This window comes from Nerophis ophidion, linkage group LG10, assembly GCF_033978795.1.
Source record: "Nerophis ophidion isolate RoL-2023_Sa linkage group LG10, RoL_Noph_v1.0, whole genome shotgun sequence".
Taxonomy (NCBI): Eukaryota; Metazoa; Chordata; class Actinopteri; order Syngnathiformes; family Syngnathidae; genus Nerophis; species Nerophis ophidion.
This window is the reverse complement of record NC_084620.1, coordinates 16,381,200-16,399,238: the sequence shown is the minus strand read 5'-3', so window position 1 is coordinate 16,399,238 and position 18,039 is coordinate 16,381,200. Positions and strand designations below refer to the sequence as shown.

The 18,039-nt window shown below is 41.1% G+C and overlaps 1 protein-coding gene across 1 annotated transcript in view; it reads right to left on the bottom strand.

Moving 5' to 3' along the window:
- Positions 1 to 834: 834 nt before the first annotated feature.
- The window catches only part of LOC133560288 (dachshund homolog 2-like), a 105,702-nt gene continuing 88,497 nt past the window's right edge, over positions 835 to 18,039 (bottom strand). Inside the window, exons 10-12 of the mRNA XM_061912646.1 lie at positions 8,918 to 9,061; positions 8,767 to 8,829; positions 835 to 1,568 (exon numbers count right to left, since the gene is read on the bottom strand). Of these exons, the coding sequence (XP_061768630.1) occupies positions 1,531 to 1,568; positions 8,767 to 8,829; positions 8,918 to 9,061 (245 nt within the window). The 3' untranslated portion in view covers positions 835 to 1,530. The remainder of the gene's footprint in view (positions 1,569 to 8,766; positions 8,830 to 8,917; positions 9,062 to 18,039) is intronic.

The following is an 18,039-nucleotide window of genomic DNA, read 5'->3' as shown; positions in this document are numbered from 1 at the left end:
TATTGTTCTATGCTTTATTAATATTAATACATTATTGTCGACTTTGTATGAATGTGGTTGGTGGGGCATTCTATGGAAATAATATTTTGGGGATAAAATGTTCTGTTTTTTTCCCCCATAGACAAACAATTAAAAATACACGAATAGGCCACTGGAATAATGTGCTTTGCCAGTGATAACATATCTTTAAATGTAACGTGAGCATAGAATTTATTAGCATATTTAAGTAGAATTGGAAAATAGACTTGACATTCTTTAATAATTTTCAGTACCTGGTCCTTGGTGAAAAATGGTTGGTAGTCTTCCTTTTTTAATGCATTCAAATATTTACAGAGAAACATGTTTCGGTTATCTCGCCAACCGCCTATGTCGATATGAGTCAGCCAGCCCTAGGGGCGTCAACATAAACGGGTTCCACTGTACTAAAAACTTGGTCCTGGTTGGGCATTACCATGGTTACAGTGCCAGGTTCGTGATTTGGTTTGTTGTCACATCCTCCAGCTTTCACTTTCCATCAACCCAACACCCTAATTTTCTCCCCCCATGGTTACTCACATCCTTCACGCCGTCCGCTCTTCATCCCTCCATCATGTCCCGTCCGTCCTCACGTCCATCCCTCAGTGTTTCTGCCTCCATTATGGGGAAATGGAAAAAGTAACATCAGCTATTTGGAGGGAGATGGAGACGGAGAGATGGACATCAAAAGGTGTGACAGGAAGGAGACAAGGACACAAGGAGACAGGAAGGCGCCACCTCATCAAGTCCCGAACAGTAAATACACAAGGTAAATGGAACGTGGCCCATGTGTGTTTAAAAGAGCACTATGCGACAGTGAAGGTTGTAATACTGTATATTTGCAGTCGACCACAGCCACACAACAGTGACACTCTGAGGGGGGAAAAAACAAAAACCAGTGAGTGGTCACTTCTATCTACACACAAGAATTCTTTAGCCCCACCTCCATCAGACCCCTCCCCCCTCTCGTGACAGGAAGCGTTTGAGAGGAGCGCTTGATTTGCTCACCTGCTGCTCTCATGAACACAACAAGGGGAGGGTGTAGGGGTGGTACTCAAGTCACTTCCTGGTCACAGCAGGTCAAAGGTTGAGGACATAACATTCTAGAAACAACGTCATAAAAAAGGTTTGTTTGTTTTTGTTTTTTTTACATGTTTTTTCGTCCTTTGAGGTGATAGAAAACACGTCAGTCCTAAAAACTCCTTGCAGGCAGGAGGGAGATGAAGACGAGGCAAACCAAGTTTATTTGATCCCGTCCCAAAAGTCTCCTCCTTCCAGTCCAATAAGACGATTCTGGTGGAGTCTGAGGTGGACTCAGCAAAGTCTTGGAACTTTTGAGGTGGTCCTGTTTGGTCCATCCTTCCCAGGATGCTTTGCACGGGAATGAGTGCTCACGCTGGAGACTGAAGGAAGGTTTTTTGTGAGTAACAAAAAGGGCATCAAATAAAGATCGGGGGGTTTGGGGGGAGTGGTAAATAAAGGGGCGGCGTTCCAGGTGGTTTGCTCCGCCTCTCCCTAGAACATGATGGTGGTCTTCAGGAAAGCGCGAGACTCTGATAAGAAAGAAAAAAACAATAGATGAGGGAATAGTCAAATATTTTTTTGAAATGGTGTAGAAGTTAGGCATTAAATGGTAAAATGTTAAATGGGTTATACCTGTATAATGGTTTTCTACCTTCAAGGTAATCAAAGCGTTTTTACACTATTTCCACATTCACACACTGATGCAAGGCCCTAACCACGACCCATTAGGAGCAAGGGTGAAGTGTCTTGTTCAAGGACAGAATGGACGTGACGTGGTTGGTAGAAGGTGGGGAACGAACCAGGAACCCTTAGGTTGCTGGCACGGCCACTCTCCCAACCGAGCCACGCCGTTCATTGGCTACTGACAAATTCACAGTTATTTGTAAAAAATGTTTTATTTTGTTTTGGTAACTCTAATACAGGGGTCACCAACGCGGTGCCCCTGGGCACCAGGTATCCCGTAAGGACCAGATGAGTCGCCCGCTGGCTTGTTTTAAAAATAGCTCAAATAGCAGCACTTACCAGTGAGCTGCCTCTATTTTTTAAATCTTATTTATTTACCAGCAAGCTGGTCTCGCTTTGCTCGACATTTTTAATTCTAAGAGAGACAAAACTCAAATAGAATTTGAAAATCCAAGAAAATATTTTAAAGACTTGATCTTCTCTTGTTTAAATAAATTCATTTATTTTTTTACTTTGCTTCTTATAACTTTCAGAAAGACCATTTTAGAGAAAAATACAATCTTAAAAATGATTTTGGGATTTTTAAACATATATACCTTTTTACCTTTTAAATTCCTCCCTCTTCTTTCCTGACAATTTAAATCAATGTTCAAGTAAAACGATTTTTTTATTGTAAAGAATAATAAATACATTTTAATTTAATTTTTAATTTTTGCTTCTGTTTTTTCGATGAAGAATATTTGTGAAATATTTCTTCAAACTTATGATTAAAATTCAAAAAAATATTCTGGCAAATCTAGAAAATCTGTGGAATCAAATTAAATCTTATTTCTAAGTCTTTTTTTTTTTTTTTTTTTTGTTCTGGAAAATCGAAAAGAAATAATGATTTGTCTTTGTTAGAAATATAGCTTGGTCCAATTTGTTATATATTCTAAAAAAGTACAGATTGGATTTTTACCTATTTAAAACATGTCATAAAAAATACATTTTTATTGTGAGAAATCATTAAGATGATCAGTGTTTCCACAAAGATAAATATAATTAATTATTAATAATAACATGGAGTTTAAGGTAAATTGAGCAAATTGGCTATTTCTGGCAATTTATTTAAGTGTGTATCAAACTCGTAGCCCTTTGCATTAATCAGTACCCAAAAAGTAGCTCTTGGTTTCAAAAAGGTTGGTGACCCCTGCTCTAATACAAAGTAGCTTGATGGCGCTATCTGCAGGGGGTAAAAAGTTGTGCTGTTGCTATGAATCCAGCAGAGGGCGCATGAGTCTATTCAGTCAACAACTTACAACAGGATGTTGCTTTATAGGAGGTGATGTTGTGTAACTGTACTGTACTGTAATGTAAGTACAGTACCCTATGCTTGTAATTTTGAACCCTCACCTAAAACTGAACTTAAAATGTGTTTAATAACTGCGAGAGGCATATTAGGGTCCAAAGTGTAGCCTGGGAGCCATTTGTGGCCTGTGACTTGTTTTTTAGTTCCCTGCGGAAAGGAAGGGTACCTTTCTCATTCGAATCGATACAGTACCAATTCCCAGTACGTGGCAAATGATACCAGAAATGATAAGTTTGCGGTCCAATTGTTATAGCTTGTTTTCTTAAACTTCTCAATCTCATTTGCATGTATAATAGAGTAGATTTGATAAGTAGTTACCTTTTAAAAATATTACACAGCAGTATTGTGTAGGCTACATTGTGTTGCTTGGCTAAACATAGTCATTTCCATTAAGTTGAATGTGCTAATCTTATCTATTGTTGAGCCCTACAAAGTGTTTGCACTTAAATTATGTGGGGTTTTTTTTTTACATACCAGCTGTTTGATTGTAACATTATTTGTAGTTTTTATTACCAAATTTGGAGGTGTTGAACTCGCCATGTAAAATCGCTAATAATAATTGGTATAATTTATATTGCATATCTTATGAAAATTAGCATTGAGCTAACGCATTTTGAAAGGTGGAGCCTTACTGTACCTGTAAGCGCTTTCTATCGGTCATGTTTGCTTTGTTGGCATGAAAAATTGTAACATTACAGAGAGGCAGTTTGGCAGAGTCCGCTTTGACTGCTTGTTTCCCAGCCAAGTGCTTGAGCCGGTGCCCAGTTTGCAACCGTACGTGACATCACATGCAACAAAGTTATCAAAATATGATACCGCTTGATTTTATGTGACTCCATACCGTGTAGAACCAATGGAATGTGGTCGGTACAACAATGGCAAAATAGAGATTAAAAAGGAACAATGTAAAGAGAGAAAACTGAAATGTTACTATGAATAACCAAGAGTAACATAAGTGCAATCAATTGAGGCTCCTCCTCATTTCTTTATTTGTCAGTTGTTAAGTATCAAAATTAAGCAGTTCTTACGGCTTTTTCTTTATACTTGTTTTTTCACTATTTGCTGAGTGTCCTGGTGCCAGGGCCGGCCCGTGGCATAGGCCGTATAGCAGTGGTTCTTAACCTTGTTGGAGGTACCGAACCCAGTTAGTTTCATATGCACATTCACCGAAGCCTTCCTAGGGAAAAATAAAATGTTTTTATTTCAAATTCAAGACAAAGTTATGTGTTTTTGGTAACACTTTAGTTTGGAGAACATATTCTAAGTAACAAAGACTTAATTTAGAGGTTGTTGGACACTCGGGGAACATATTCTAAGTAACAAAGACTTAATTTGGAGTTATTTGGTTAGGGTTATAATGAGGCCATGCCGAATTAGGCATTGATAACTACTTAAAAATGACTAGTTAAGAGCCAACATGTTACTAATTTGCATGTTAATAAGCAACAATAATTAATGGTGAATATGTTCCCCATACTCAAGTGTTACCATGTTTTATTTCTAGTGCACAAAATGAACCGTGCATGAACGTCACCTTGCTCAAAGAACAAAACCGACACTAAACTCACACTAGACTGCATAAACTCACAACAAATTACAGACATGGAAATCAGTCTGACTTCTGCTGTTGCTGTATCCGTAATACGCCGATAGGGAGAAGTTTTTACTGACACGATGAGTCGGGTGTGTTTTGACCTCCGCCGAACCCCTGAGGCTGACTCACCGAACCCCTTGGGTTCGATTGAACCCAGGTTAAGAACCACTGCCGTATAGACAAATGCTAAGGGCGCGCCACGCCAGTGCCACAAATGTTGGAGAAAAAATAAATAAATAAAAGTTGGTACTATTATTTCTAAATACAGAAAATAATCCCACGTGAATTAAAATGCAAAGTAAAGCCTATTTAATAGAAATATTAAATACCTCCTCGATCTTAGCGCTGCTTTCGATACCGTCGATCATAATATTTTATTAGAACGTATCAAAACACGAATTGGTATGTCAGACTTAGCCCTGTCTTGGTTTAACTCTTATCTTACTGATAGGATGCAGTGCGTCTCCCATAACAATGTGACCTCGGACTACGTTAAGGTAACGTGTGGAGTTCCCCAGGGTTCGGTTCTTGGCCCTGCACTCTTCAGCATCTACATGCTGCCGCTAGGTGACATCATACACAAATGCGGTGTTAGCTTTCACTGTTATGCTGATGACACCCAACTCTACATGCCCCTAAAGCTGACCAACACGCCGGATTGTAGTCAGCTGGAGGCGTGTCTTAATGAAATTAAACAATGGATGTCCGCTAACTTTTTGCAACTCAACGCCAAAAAAACGGAAATGCTGATTATCGGTCCTGCTAGACACCGACCTCTATTTAATAATACAACTGTAACATTTGACAACCAAACAATTAAACAAGGCGACACGGTAAAGAATCTGGGTATTATCTTCGACCCAACTCTCTCCTTTGAGGCACACATTAAAAGCGTTATTAAAACGGCGTTTTTTCATCTCCGTAATATCGCTAAAATTCGCTCCATTCTGTCCACTAAAGACGCTGAGATCATTATCCATGCGTTTGTTACGTCTCGCCTCGACCGTATTATTTTCGGGTCCCCCCATGTCTAGCATTAAAAGATTACAGTTGGTACAAAATGCGGCTGCTAGACTTTTGACAAGAACAAGAAAGTTTGATCACATTACGCCTGTACTGGCTCACCTGCACTGGCTTCCTGTGCACTTAAGATGTGACTTTAAGGTTTTACTACTTACGTATAAAATACTACACGGTCTAGCTCCATCCTATCTTGCCGATTGTATTGTACCATATGTCCCGGCAAGAAATCTGCGTTCAAAGGACTCCGGCTTATTAGTGATTCCCAAAGCCCAAAAAAAGTCTGCGGGCTATAGAGCGTTTTAATTTCGGGCTCCAGTACTCTGGAATGCCCTCCCGGTAAAAGTTCAAGATGCCACCACCGTAGAAGCATTTAAGTCTCACCTTAAAACTCATTTGTATACTCTAGCCTTTAAATAGACTCCCTTTTTAGACCAGTTGATCTGCCGTTTCTTTTCTTTTTCTCCTATGTCCCACTCTCCCTTGTGGAGGTGGTCCGGTCCGATCCGGTGGCCATGTACTGCTTGCCTGTGTATCGGCTGGCTACATCTCTGTGCTGCTGATCCGCCTCCGCTTGGGATGGTTTCCTGCTGGCTCCGCTGTGAACGGGACTCTCGCTGCTGTGTTGGATCCGCTTTGGACTGGACTCTCGCGACTGTGTTGGATCCATTATGGATTGAACTTTCACAGTATCATGTTAGACCCGCTCGACATCCATTGCTTTCCTCCTCTCCAAGGTTCTCATAGTCATCATTGTCACCGACGTCCCACTGGGTCATTATTGTCACCGATGTCCCACTGGGTGTGAGTTTTCCTTGCCCTTATGTGGCCTACTGAGGATGTCGTAGTGGTTTGTGCAGCCCTTTGAGACACTAGTGATTTAGGGCTATATAAGTAAACATTGATTGATTGATTGATAACGTTTGTGTGTATTGACACTGTGGTTCTTTTTGAGTTTATCCTACAGAATACTGTGACACACAATGAGACAATGTTCATAAAGGTAAAAAAAAAAAAAAAAAAAGAGTGACGCCTCTTTTCCCTTTGATACAGCATCTCTTTATGGTTGCAGTTTTGCAGCGCTCGGCTCTTATTTCACCTCCGCTCCCTGTAGCGCGTCACCCACGGGCACACGCACACGCACACACACACACCTAGCTTTCCCCTGTGGTGTCATTGTTTTGTGCCAACGTTGCAAAGTGTTTACATCTTGTGCATGAGGGCGGCCATATTGCTGCCACTTCCTTCCAGACAAGCAGGTAAAAAAAAAGAGAAAGTTTATCTTTCACGTGTTTCCTCCTGCCCTCTGCTATTTTTAATAATTTCAACACCCACTCTCCTTTATGCTCCCGCTGTTTGCCATGCATCCCCCGCCCCCATCTGCTAAGCTGATATTATTTTTATCCTCCTCGTCCAAAATGACTTTTTTCACGCCAAATGTTCAGTTTGTAGTGGAGCTTGCACAGAGCATGTTTTCGTTCTTCCTGGTCCATGCATACCACCTGCAAGCCTCTATTTGTCACGGTTGTGTGTGTGTGTGTGTGTGTGTGTGTGTGTGTGTGTGTGTGTGTGTGTGTGTGTGTGTGTGCGTGCGTGTGTGTGTGTGTGTGTGTGTGCCCCAGTTAAAAATGGAGCTGACCTGCCTTACAAGTCTATCAGCAGTTTGCAGTAAATGTCACCAGGTCTAGCAACAAGGTCACATTTTTCAACTCTTCCTCCTCCTGCCCTCCTTTTCCCTCTTCTTCCTCCTTCTCCTCTTCTACCTCTTCTTCATCAATGCTTTGTTTTTAAAATATGTTGTCCACTTTTTCCACCCCGCATCTGATCCTAACACCACATCTTCTTTCTTTGTATTCAGCACTTATCTCCTCACTCGTTAATTAAGAGTGTGGAAGGTGGAAAAGGCAAGGGACGTGTATGTGTGCGCGCGCGTGCATGTGTGTGTGTGTGTGTGTGTTAAAACCACTGTAGGTGCAAAATGCTTTTATGGCAGGAGGGATGAATGTGTGTGTGTGTGGGGGGCAGAAAAGGGGTCCTACTGGGCCAATCAACATTAATGAAATCAGGTCTGAGAGTGTGTGTGTGTGCTAGGCTTGCAGAAGAGAAAACGGATCTAAAAGGGGTCTAAAGAGGAGAGGGAGCTAATTAGACTTCCCCGTCTCACCCAAGTGCGGTTTGAACATGCACAAATTCGGGCACGCACACACACTCTCAAAGACACACGCACGCACACTTGCACACAGAAACACAGGAAGTGTAGGAAGCGAGTCATTGACACACACAGAAGAAGCTTCTCAATGTCAAGATGGACAGCTGCTGGAAAAAGGACATGTGTGATAACTAATACACGCACGCACCAGTAAAATTTGGGCCTGGAATTACTACCAGTGATCAATTTTAATAAAAAGCTGCTTCCTGTAAACACGTTACCAACTTCCTGTCGATGTCTGTTCATGTTACCCCAACACGTGTAAAAGTAAGTGCATCTCTATATTCCTTCAAAACCGCTCTAAAACAACACCTCCAGGCAACTTCAACCCTTTACTAATACCCTCCTCCATTCACATCCCATCTCCCCGGATTTTAAATAACCTAATGTAAATAATCAAATGTACTTCTAATGTATTTATGCTATATGAACTCACTATGTTCTCTACTGGCTGTACATATCCTACTTAGTAAGACCTACACTGTTTCAATGTCCATTTCTCTGGTGATGCAATTGTTGATGACTGAAGTACTGATATCAACCAAAGCTCCTCATCCCACCCCCCGGATTGTAAATAATGTAAATAATTCAATGGATATACTATGATGATTAACCTGTGTGATGACTGTATTATGCTGATATATTTGTACCATGAATTGATTAACGTGGACTCCGACTTAAACAACTTGAAAAACTTATTCGGGTGTTACCATTTAGTGGTCAATTGTACGGAATATGTACTGAACTGTGCAATCTACTAATAAAAGTATCAATCAATCAATCAATGTTTTTACACGCATCTTCTATTGCCATGTGTGCATATGTGTGTGTGTGTGTGTGTATGTGTGCGTGTGTGTGTGTGTGTGTGTGTACCTTGTACATCTCCGTCGTCCTGCTGGCTTCCATTGACTTCATCTCGCTGCTGGGCTGCAGCATCTGTGTGTGCAGAAGACGGTCAAAACAGGAGAGACGTGTCAAAAAAAAAGAACTATGAAGACAAAAACGCGGGCAAGAAGAAGCGTACCGGCTGTGTCGTTGTCCGGCGAGGACGAAGACGAGTGTTTTAGGGTGTCTTCCCCTCTTTCCCTCCTCTTGGACTCGAACTCCAGCGCCTCCTGCAGCTTCCTTTTGGCCTTCTTCTCCTTCTTCAGACGCTTCTGGATGGAGGCTGCAGCGAAAAGATTCCATTCATGCTCACATCATCACAGATTGACACAAACGGCAGCACGACTTTTAACAGGGGCCAGGAAACGATAGCATATAACCCCAATTCTTCAGAGTTTGCACTGACTCCCTGTTCATTTTAGAATTGATTTTAAAACATTGCTGTTTGTTTTTAAATCTTTACACGGACTGGCACCTCAGTATATCTCGGACCTCATCCAAATTTACAGTTCCAGCTCGTGGTGCCCAAGACCAGACTTAAAACCAGGGGAGACAGGGCCTTCTCTGTGGTCGGCCCTAAGCTCTGGAACACTCTGCCCCTCCATGTTCAAACTGCTTCCACAGTGGAGTGTTTTAAGTCTCGTCTTAAGACCCACTTTTATTTTTTGGCTTTTAACACTACGTGAGTTGTGTGGTCTTCTGTCCTCTGTGTTTTTTTACACATTTTGATTTCTATTTTACTGTTTTAATTGCTTTTACCCTTTAAAATTGTTTTAATCATATGTATTTTTATATTGTTTTTATATTGGTTTTATATTTATTTATTTGTTATTTTTATTCAGTCATTGGTGGAGCATAATGTTGTTTTTAATATTGTTTTTAACATGGCTGTGCAGCACTTTGGAAACGTTCTTGTTGTTTAAATGTGCTATATAAATAAAATGGATTGGATTGGAAATGTTTGGACACTGAACATTAGGCCCTTTTCCACTGTAGGAACTTTAACAGGAATTTTCCCACTTACTCAGGTAAATAAAGTTACCCCCGTGTTTCCACCAAAAAGTACCTTGGTAGGTTTAGTTTTCAGGAACTTTTCGGAATTTCTACCAGCTAGTACCTGGGTCTTTTAAAAGGTTTCCGGAACATTTTCGGGAGCAGGCTGTGCTGTCGAACGCTGATTGGTTGAACATACTTGGGGGCTTTCCTAAAACGTATTTTTCAAACCCGGCACCTCCATTTACAGAATGCTAGGCAATTTGTTTATTTCTTATTTCTTTACATTTTTTATTACTATTACAAACCCCGTTTCCATATGAGTTGGGAAATTGTGTTAGATGTAAATATAAACGGAATACAATGATTTGCAAATAATTTTCAACCAATATTCAGTTGAATATGCTACAAGGACAACATATTTGATGTTCAAACTGATAAACATTTTGTTTTGTGCAAATACTCATTAACTTTAGAATTTTATGCCAGCAATACGTGACAAAAAAGTTGGGAAAGGTGGCAATCAATACTGATAAAGTTGAGGAATGGTCATCAATCACTTATTTGGAACATCCCACAGGTGTGCAGGCTAATTGGGAACAGGTGGGTGCCATGATTGGTTATAAAAGCAGCTTCCATGAAATGCTAAGTAATTCACAAACAAGGATGGGGCGAGGGTCACCAATTAGTAAGCAAATTGTCAAACAGTTTTAGAACAACATTTCTCAACAAGCTATTGCAAGGAAATTAGGGATTTTACCATCCACGCTCTGTAAAATCATCAAAAAGTTCAGAGAATCTGGAGAAATCACTGCATGTAAGCGATGATAATACGGACCTTTGATCCCTCAGGCGGTACTGCATCAAAAACAGACATCAGTGTGTAAAGGATATCACCACATGGGCTCAGGAACACTTCATAAATCCACTGTCAGTAACTACTGTTGGTTGCTACATCTGTAAGTGCAAGTTAAAACTGTGCTATGCAAAGCAAAACCCATTTATCAACAACACCAAGGAACGCCACTGGCTTCGCTGGGCCCGAGCTCATCTAAGATGGACTGATGCAAAGTGGAAAGGTGTTCTGTGGTCTGACGAGTCAACATTTCAAATTATATTTGGAAACTGTGGACGTGGTGTCCTCCGGAACAAAGAGGAAAATAAACATCCGGATTGTTATAGGCGCAAAGTTCAAAAGCCAGCATCTGTGATGATATGTGGGTGTATTAGTGCCCAAGGTATGGGTAATTTACACATCTGTGAAGGCACCATTAAGGCTGAATGGTCCATACAGGTTTTGTAGCAACATATGTTGTCATCCAAGCAACTTTATCATGACCGCCCCTGCTTATTTCAGCTAGACAATGCCAAGCCACGTGTTACAACAGCATGGTTTAGTAGTAAAAGAGTGTGGGTACTTTCCTGGCCCGCCTGCAGTCCAGACCTGTCTCCCATCGAAAATGTTTGGCGCATTATGAAGCGTAAAATACGACAGCGGAGACCCCGGACTGTTGAACGACTGAAGCTCTACATAAAACAAGAATGGGAAAGAATTCCACTTTCAAAGCTTCAACAATTAGTTTACTCAGTTCCCAAACGTTTATTGAGTGTTGTTAAAAGAAAAGGTTACGTAAGACAGTGGTGAACATGCCCTTTCCCAACTACTTTGGCACGTGTTGCAACCATGAATTTCTAAGTTAATTATTAATTGCAAAAAAAAAAAAAAGTTTATGAGTTTGAACTTAAAATATCTTGTCTTTGTAGTGCATTCAACTGAATATGGGTTGAAAAGGATTTGCAAATCATTGTATTCCATTTATATTTACATCTAACACAATTTCCCAACTCATATGGAAACGGGATTTCTACAACAAACCTGACAGTGGAGAGAAAGAAGAACGAAAGGAACTTTCGACTTAGAGGAACTTTTGTGGGGTATCTTTGTGCTAAAGACTGCTGATCAGTGGATCTATCTTGCAGTGTTTTTACTCAGTCATAGTTCAACCAATCAATCTTCTTCCGCTTATCTGAGGTCGGGTCGCGGGGGCAAAAAAGCCCAGATTTCCTTCTCCCAAACCACTTCGTCCAGCTTCTACTGGGGGATCCCGAGGTGTTCCTAGGCTCATTCTTGCCAACCTTGAGACCTCCGATTTTGGGAGGCGTGTGGGGGTTTGGGGGCGTGGTTCAGAGGGGAGGAGTATATTTACAGGTAGAATTCACCAAGTCAAGTATTTCATCTGTCTCTCTCTCGCTCTCTCTCTCTCTCTCTCTCTCTCTATATATATATATATATATATGTAAGAAATACTTGACTTTCAGCGAATTCTAGCTATATATATATATTAGGGGTATGAGAAAAAATCGATTCGAACACGAATCGAATACGTTGTGCGATTGAGAATCGATACTCATTTTTTTAAAAATTGATTTTTTAATTTTTTTTTTATCAATCCAACAAACCACTACACAGCAATGCCATAACAATGCAATCCAATTCTAAAACCAAACCTGACCCAGCAACACTCAGAACTGCAATAAACAGAGCAATTGAGAGAAGACACAAACACGACACAGAACAAACCAAAAGTAGTGAAACAAAGATGAATATTATCAACAACAGTATCAATATTAGTTATAATTTCAGCATTGCAGTGATCAAAAATCCCTCATTGACATTATCATTAGACATTTATAAAAATAATAAAAAAGAAAAATAGTGTCACAGTGCCTTACACTTGCATCGCATCTCATAAGCTTGATAACCCACTGTGTCCAATGTTTTCACAAAGATAAGTCATATTTTTGGTTTGTTTAATACTTAAAACAAATTTACATTATTGCAATCAGTTGATAAAACATTGTCCTTTACAATTATAAAAGCTTTCTTCAAAAAATCTACTACTCTGCTAGCATGTCAGCAGACTGCGGTAGATCCTGCTGAAATCCTATGAATTGAATGAATACAGAATCGTTTTGAATCGGAAAAATATCGTTTTTGAATCGAGAAACGCGTTGAATCGAAAAAAATCTATATATTATCGAATCGCGACCCTAAGAATTGATATTGAATCGAATCGTGGGACACCCAAAGATTTGCAGCCCTAAAACATATATATATATATATATATATATATATATATATATATATATATATATATATATATATATATATATATATATATATATATATATATATATATATATATATATATATATATATATATATATGTAGGTGTGGGAAAAATCACAAGACTACTTCATCTCTACAGAACTGTTTCTGTAGAGATTTTATATATATATATCAGTATATCAGTTCTGTAGAGATGAAGTAGTCTTGTGATTTTTCCCACACCTATATATATATATATATATATATATATATATATATATAAAGGGTGTGGGAAAAAAATCAATTCGAAATTTAATTGCGATTTTCACGTTGTGCGATTCACAGCAATACCATAACAATGCAATCCAATTCCAAAACCAAACCTGACCCAGCAACACTCAGAACTGCAATAAGCAGAGCAATTGAGAGAAGACAAAAACACAACACAGAACAAACCAAAAGTAGTGAAACAAAAATTAATATTATCAACAACAGTTTCAATTTTAGTTATAATTTCAGCATAGCAGTGGTTAAAAATCCTTCATCGACATTATCATAAGACATTTATAAAGATAAAATAAAAGAACAATAGTGTCACAGTTGGGGCTTCACGGTGGCAGAGGGGTTAGTGCGTCTGCCTCACCATACGAAGGTCCTGCAGTCCTGGGTTCAATTCCAAGCTGAGGATCTTTTTGTGTGGAGTTTGTATGTTCTCCCCGTGAATGCGTTAGTTCCTTCCGGGTACTCCGGCTTCCTTCCACTTCCAAAGACATGCACCTAGGGATAGGTTGATTGGCAACACTAAATTGGCCCTAGTGTGTGAATGTTGTCTGTCTATCTGTGTTGGCCCTGCGATGAGGTGGTGACTTGTCCAGGGTGTACCCCGCCTTCCGCCTGATTGTAGCTGAGATAGGCGCCGGCGCCCCCCGCGAACCCGAAAGGGAATAAGCAGTAGAAAAATGGATGGATGGATAGTGTCACAGTGACTTACACGTACACTTGCATCGCATCTCATAAGCTTGACAACACACTGTGTCTAATATTTTCACAAAGATAAAATAAGTTATATTTTTGTCCCTTTGGTGTAATAGTTAAAACAAATTTACATTATTGCAATCAGTTGATAAAAAAATAGTCCTTTACAATTAAAAAAACTTTTTACAAACATCTACTACTCTGCTTGCATGTCAGCAGACTGGGGTAAATCCTGCTGAAATCCTATGTATTGAATGAATAGAGAATCATTTCAAATCGGGAAAAAATAGTTTTTGAATCGAGAATCGTGTTGAATTGAATAAAAAATAGATTTTGAATCGAATCTTGACCCCAAGAATCGATATTGAATCGAATCATGGGACACCCAAAGATTTGCAGCCCTAATATATATATATATATATATATATATATATATATATATATATATATATATATATATATATATATATATATATATATATATATATATATATATGTATGTATGTATGTGTGGGAAAAATCACAAGACTACTTAATCTCTACAGAACTGTTTCATGAGGGGTTCCCTCAATCGTCAGGAGATTTTAATGGAAGCATTCACATACAATGGTTGATATAGGGCGCGGAGTGGGTTGGTACAGGCAGGCGTAGGGACGTGGTGATTGGCTCATGTGTTACCTAGGAGGTGTTTCCGTCTGTGACGGCATGCTGATATGATTTCACTGCACTTGTTGAGTGATGACAGGTCTGGGTGATATATAATAAACAGTTTCTCTTTTAAGCATAGGTTGCATCTTTTATTACCACTGTTGTAAGGTGTGCTGGGTGTACCTCACTGTTCATCCAGGGTTTCTCATTGGCCCGTGTGGGGATTTTCTTGATCACACTAACATCCTAATTGCACTTCTGAGTGTATGCGGACACAGACTCTGCGTACTCCTCCACACATCTGATGATTGTCTGTGGTGGCTGCCTTGAACATGTCCCAGTATGTGTTTTTGAAGCAGTCTTGTAATGCTTCCATTGCTCCCTCTGGCCAGATTCTCACCTGCTTCACTGTAGCTTGCTTCCTGATCAGCAGGGGCTTTTATGCAGGAATTAGCATCACAGGGCTGAGATAGGCACCAGCGCCCCCCGCGACCCCAAAGGGAATAAGCGGTAGAAAATGGATGGATGGAGTTGGTCTGAGGAGCCGAGGTGGGGGCGGGGAGCAGCTTTGAATGCATTCTTGGTGTTACTGTAGACAATGTCTTTCTTCCTTCCACCTCTGGTTGCAAAATTCACATATTGATGGAAATGGGGGAATACAGTTTTCATGTTAGCTTGATTGAAGTCCCCTGCCACGATGAAAACTCCTTCTGGATGTGTAGATAGTAGTTCATTAATTGAGCAGTACAAAGCATTCAGGGACTCTTTGGTGTTAGCACTGGGATGAATGTACACTTCTGTGAAGATCATAGCACTGAATTCCCGGGGTAAATAACATTTACAGTGATTTGTTATACATCGGGAGAGCAGTGATATGAGACTACCTTCCCGTTGGTGCACTAGTTGTTGTTGGTGTATATGCAAACACCGCTGCCTCGGGATGTACCGGTGCTGCTCCTGTCCGACCGAAACATTGTTAGCCCCTCGACGCTAACTGCCTTGTCCAGAATGGATGTTTTCAGCCACGTTTCTGTAAGAAATATGGCGCAGCAGTCCCTCATCTCTCGTCTTGCATTTAAATCCAGCTTCAGGTAGTCCAGTTTGTTCTCCAGGGAGCAGACATTTAAAAGGAGGATGGAAGGAATTGGCGTTCTATGAGGATTAGCTTTTAGCTTTGTTGTTAGCCCCGCTCGGAATCCCCGTTTCTGCTTCCAATCACACCACTTACGTCTCCTTCGTCGACGGTCCCCGCTGGTACTTGCCGCCGATGCTTTACAGGCCGCTGGGTGTAGCCAGCGTAGGTTTCCCCACGCTACCGAGGCAGTCCACTTTGAAATTTACAGACTTTAGCGATATAGTTGCCAAAAAAGTTCCATTACTACCACGAGCCTCAGCAGCCACAGCCGAACAGGGCGCCACCATCTTGAGAATCTTATCCTCTCTCTAAAGGAGCGCTTGTCCCTTTGGTCAAAACCCAAAGGTCATAACTAAAGGTGAGGATAGGAACGTATATGGACTGGTAAATTGAAAACTTTGCCTTCTGGCTCAGCTTGTTTTTCACCTTGACGAATCAGTACAGGATCCGCATCACTGCAGACGCTGCACCAATACACCTGTCGATCTCACGATCCATTCTTCCCTCAATTGTGAACAAAACTCCAAGATACTTGAACTCCTTCACTTTGGGCAAAATCTCCTCCCCCAATTTGGAGATGGCAAGCCACTCTTTTGCGGGCAAAAACCATGGATTCAGACTTTGAGGTGGTGATTCTCATCCTAGTTGCTTTACACAACCAACCAATTGAGCACTTAAGATCATTGCCAGATGAAGCCATCAACAGGACATCATCTGCAAAAAGCAGAGACTTAATCCTACAGCCACCAATCCGGATCCCCTCATCGCCACGTCTGTGCCTAGAAATTATGTCCATAAAAGTTACTAACAGAATTAGTGAGAAAAAGCTGCCCTGGCAAAGTCCAACCCTCACTGGAACAGGTCGACTTACTACTGCAATGCGGACGAAGCTCTGACACTGATCATACAAGGAGCGAGCCACCACAATTAGACAGTCAGATATCCTATTCTCTCTTAGTACTCCCAACTGGACTTCTCTTCTCATAAATTCCTTCTCCAAGTGCACAAAGCACGTGTAGACCGGTTAGGCAAACTCCCATGCACTCTTAAGGACACTGCTGAGAGTATAGGACTGGTCTACAGTTTCACAACCAGTATTAAAACCACACTGCTCTTCCTGAATCCCAGGTACGACTATCCTGAATAGACCAACGGAGAAGGCTGAGGAGTGTGATCTCATGATAGTTCGAACACACCCTCCGATTTCCCTTCTTAAAGAGAGGAACCATCACCCCGGTCTGCCAATCCAGAGGCACAGCCCCGGACGTCTATGCAATATTGCAGAGTATTGTTAACCACGACAGCCCCACAGCATTCAGAGTCTTAAGAAACCCCGGGTGGCTCTCATTCACCACTGGGCCCTGCCATGAAGGAGCTTTTTAAATACCTCGCAACCTTAGCACACAAATTGGATCGCCTACCAAAGAATCACTGCTTCCAGAGAGGAAGACGTATAAGTGGGATTGAGGAGGTTTTCGAAGCATTCCCTCCACTGATCAACAACATCCGGAGTCTAAGTCAGCAGCACACAATTCTCACCATAAAAAGTGTTGACAGTGCACTGCTTCCCACTCCTGAGGCTGCGGCTGGTGGTCCAGAACTGCTTTAAAGCCGTCCGGAAATGGTTTTCCATGGCTTCCCCAAATTCATCCATTTTCCAAATTTTTGCCTCTGCGACCGCTAAAGCAGCGCACCCTTGACATGTCGGTACCTGTCCGCTGCCTCCGGGGTCCTATGAACCAAAAGGACCTGATAGGTCTTCTTCAGCTTGACGGCATGACAGGCACCAACTACTTTGTGGCCCCTGCTCATATTGGCCGCCTGGACAATAGAGGTACGGAACATGGTCCACTTGCACTCAATGTCTAGTGCCTCCCCTTGTGACATGTTCAAAGTTCTTCCAGAGGTAGGAATTGAAACTATCTCTGACGAGAGACTCTGCAAGACATTCCCAGCAGACCTTCACAATGAATTTGGGCCCCCTATGTGTGACCGGCATCCTCCCCCACCATGAGAGCCAACTCACCATCAGGTGGTGTTCGTTAGAAAGCTTTACCCCTCTCTTCACCAGAGATTCCAAAACATGAGATTGCAAATCCGACGACACAAAATTGAGCATCGAACTGCGACCTACGGTGTCTTTGTGCCAAGTATAAATATGGAAACCCTTATGTTTGAACATGGTGTTCGTAATGGATAATCTGGGGTGAACAAAAAAGTCCAATAACAAAACACCACTCGGGTTCAGATCCGGGCGGCTATTCCTCCCAATAACGCCTCTACAGGTTTCACTGTCGTTGCCAAAGAAAACATTGAAGTTGACCAGCAGAACAAGGGAATCACTTGGGGAAGCACTTTCCAGTACTCCCTTGAGGAAATCCAAAAAGTGCGGGTACTCTGA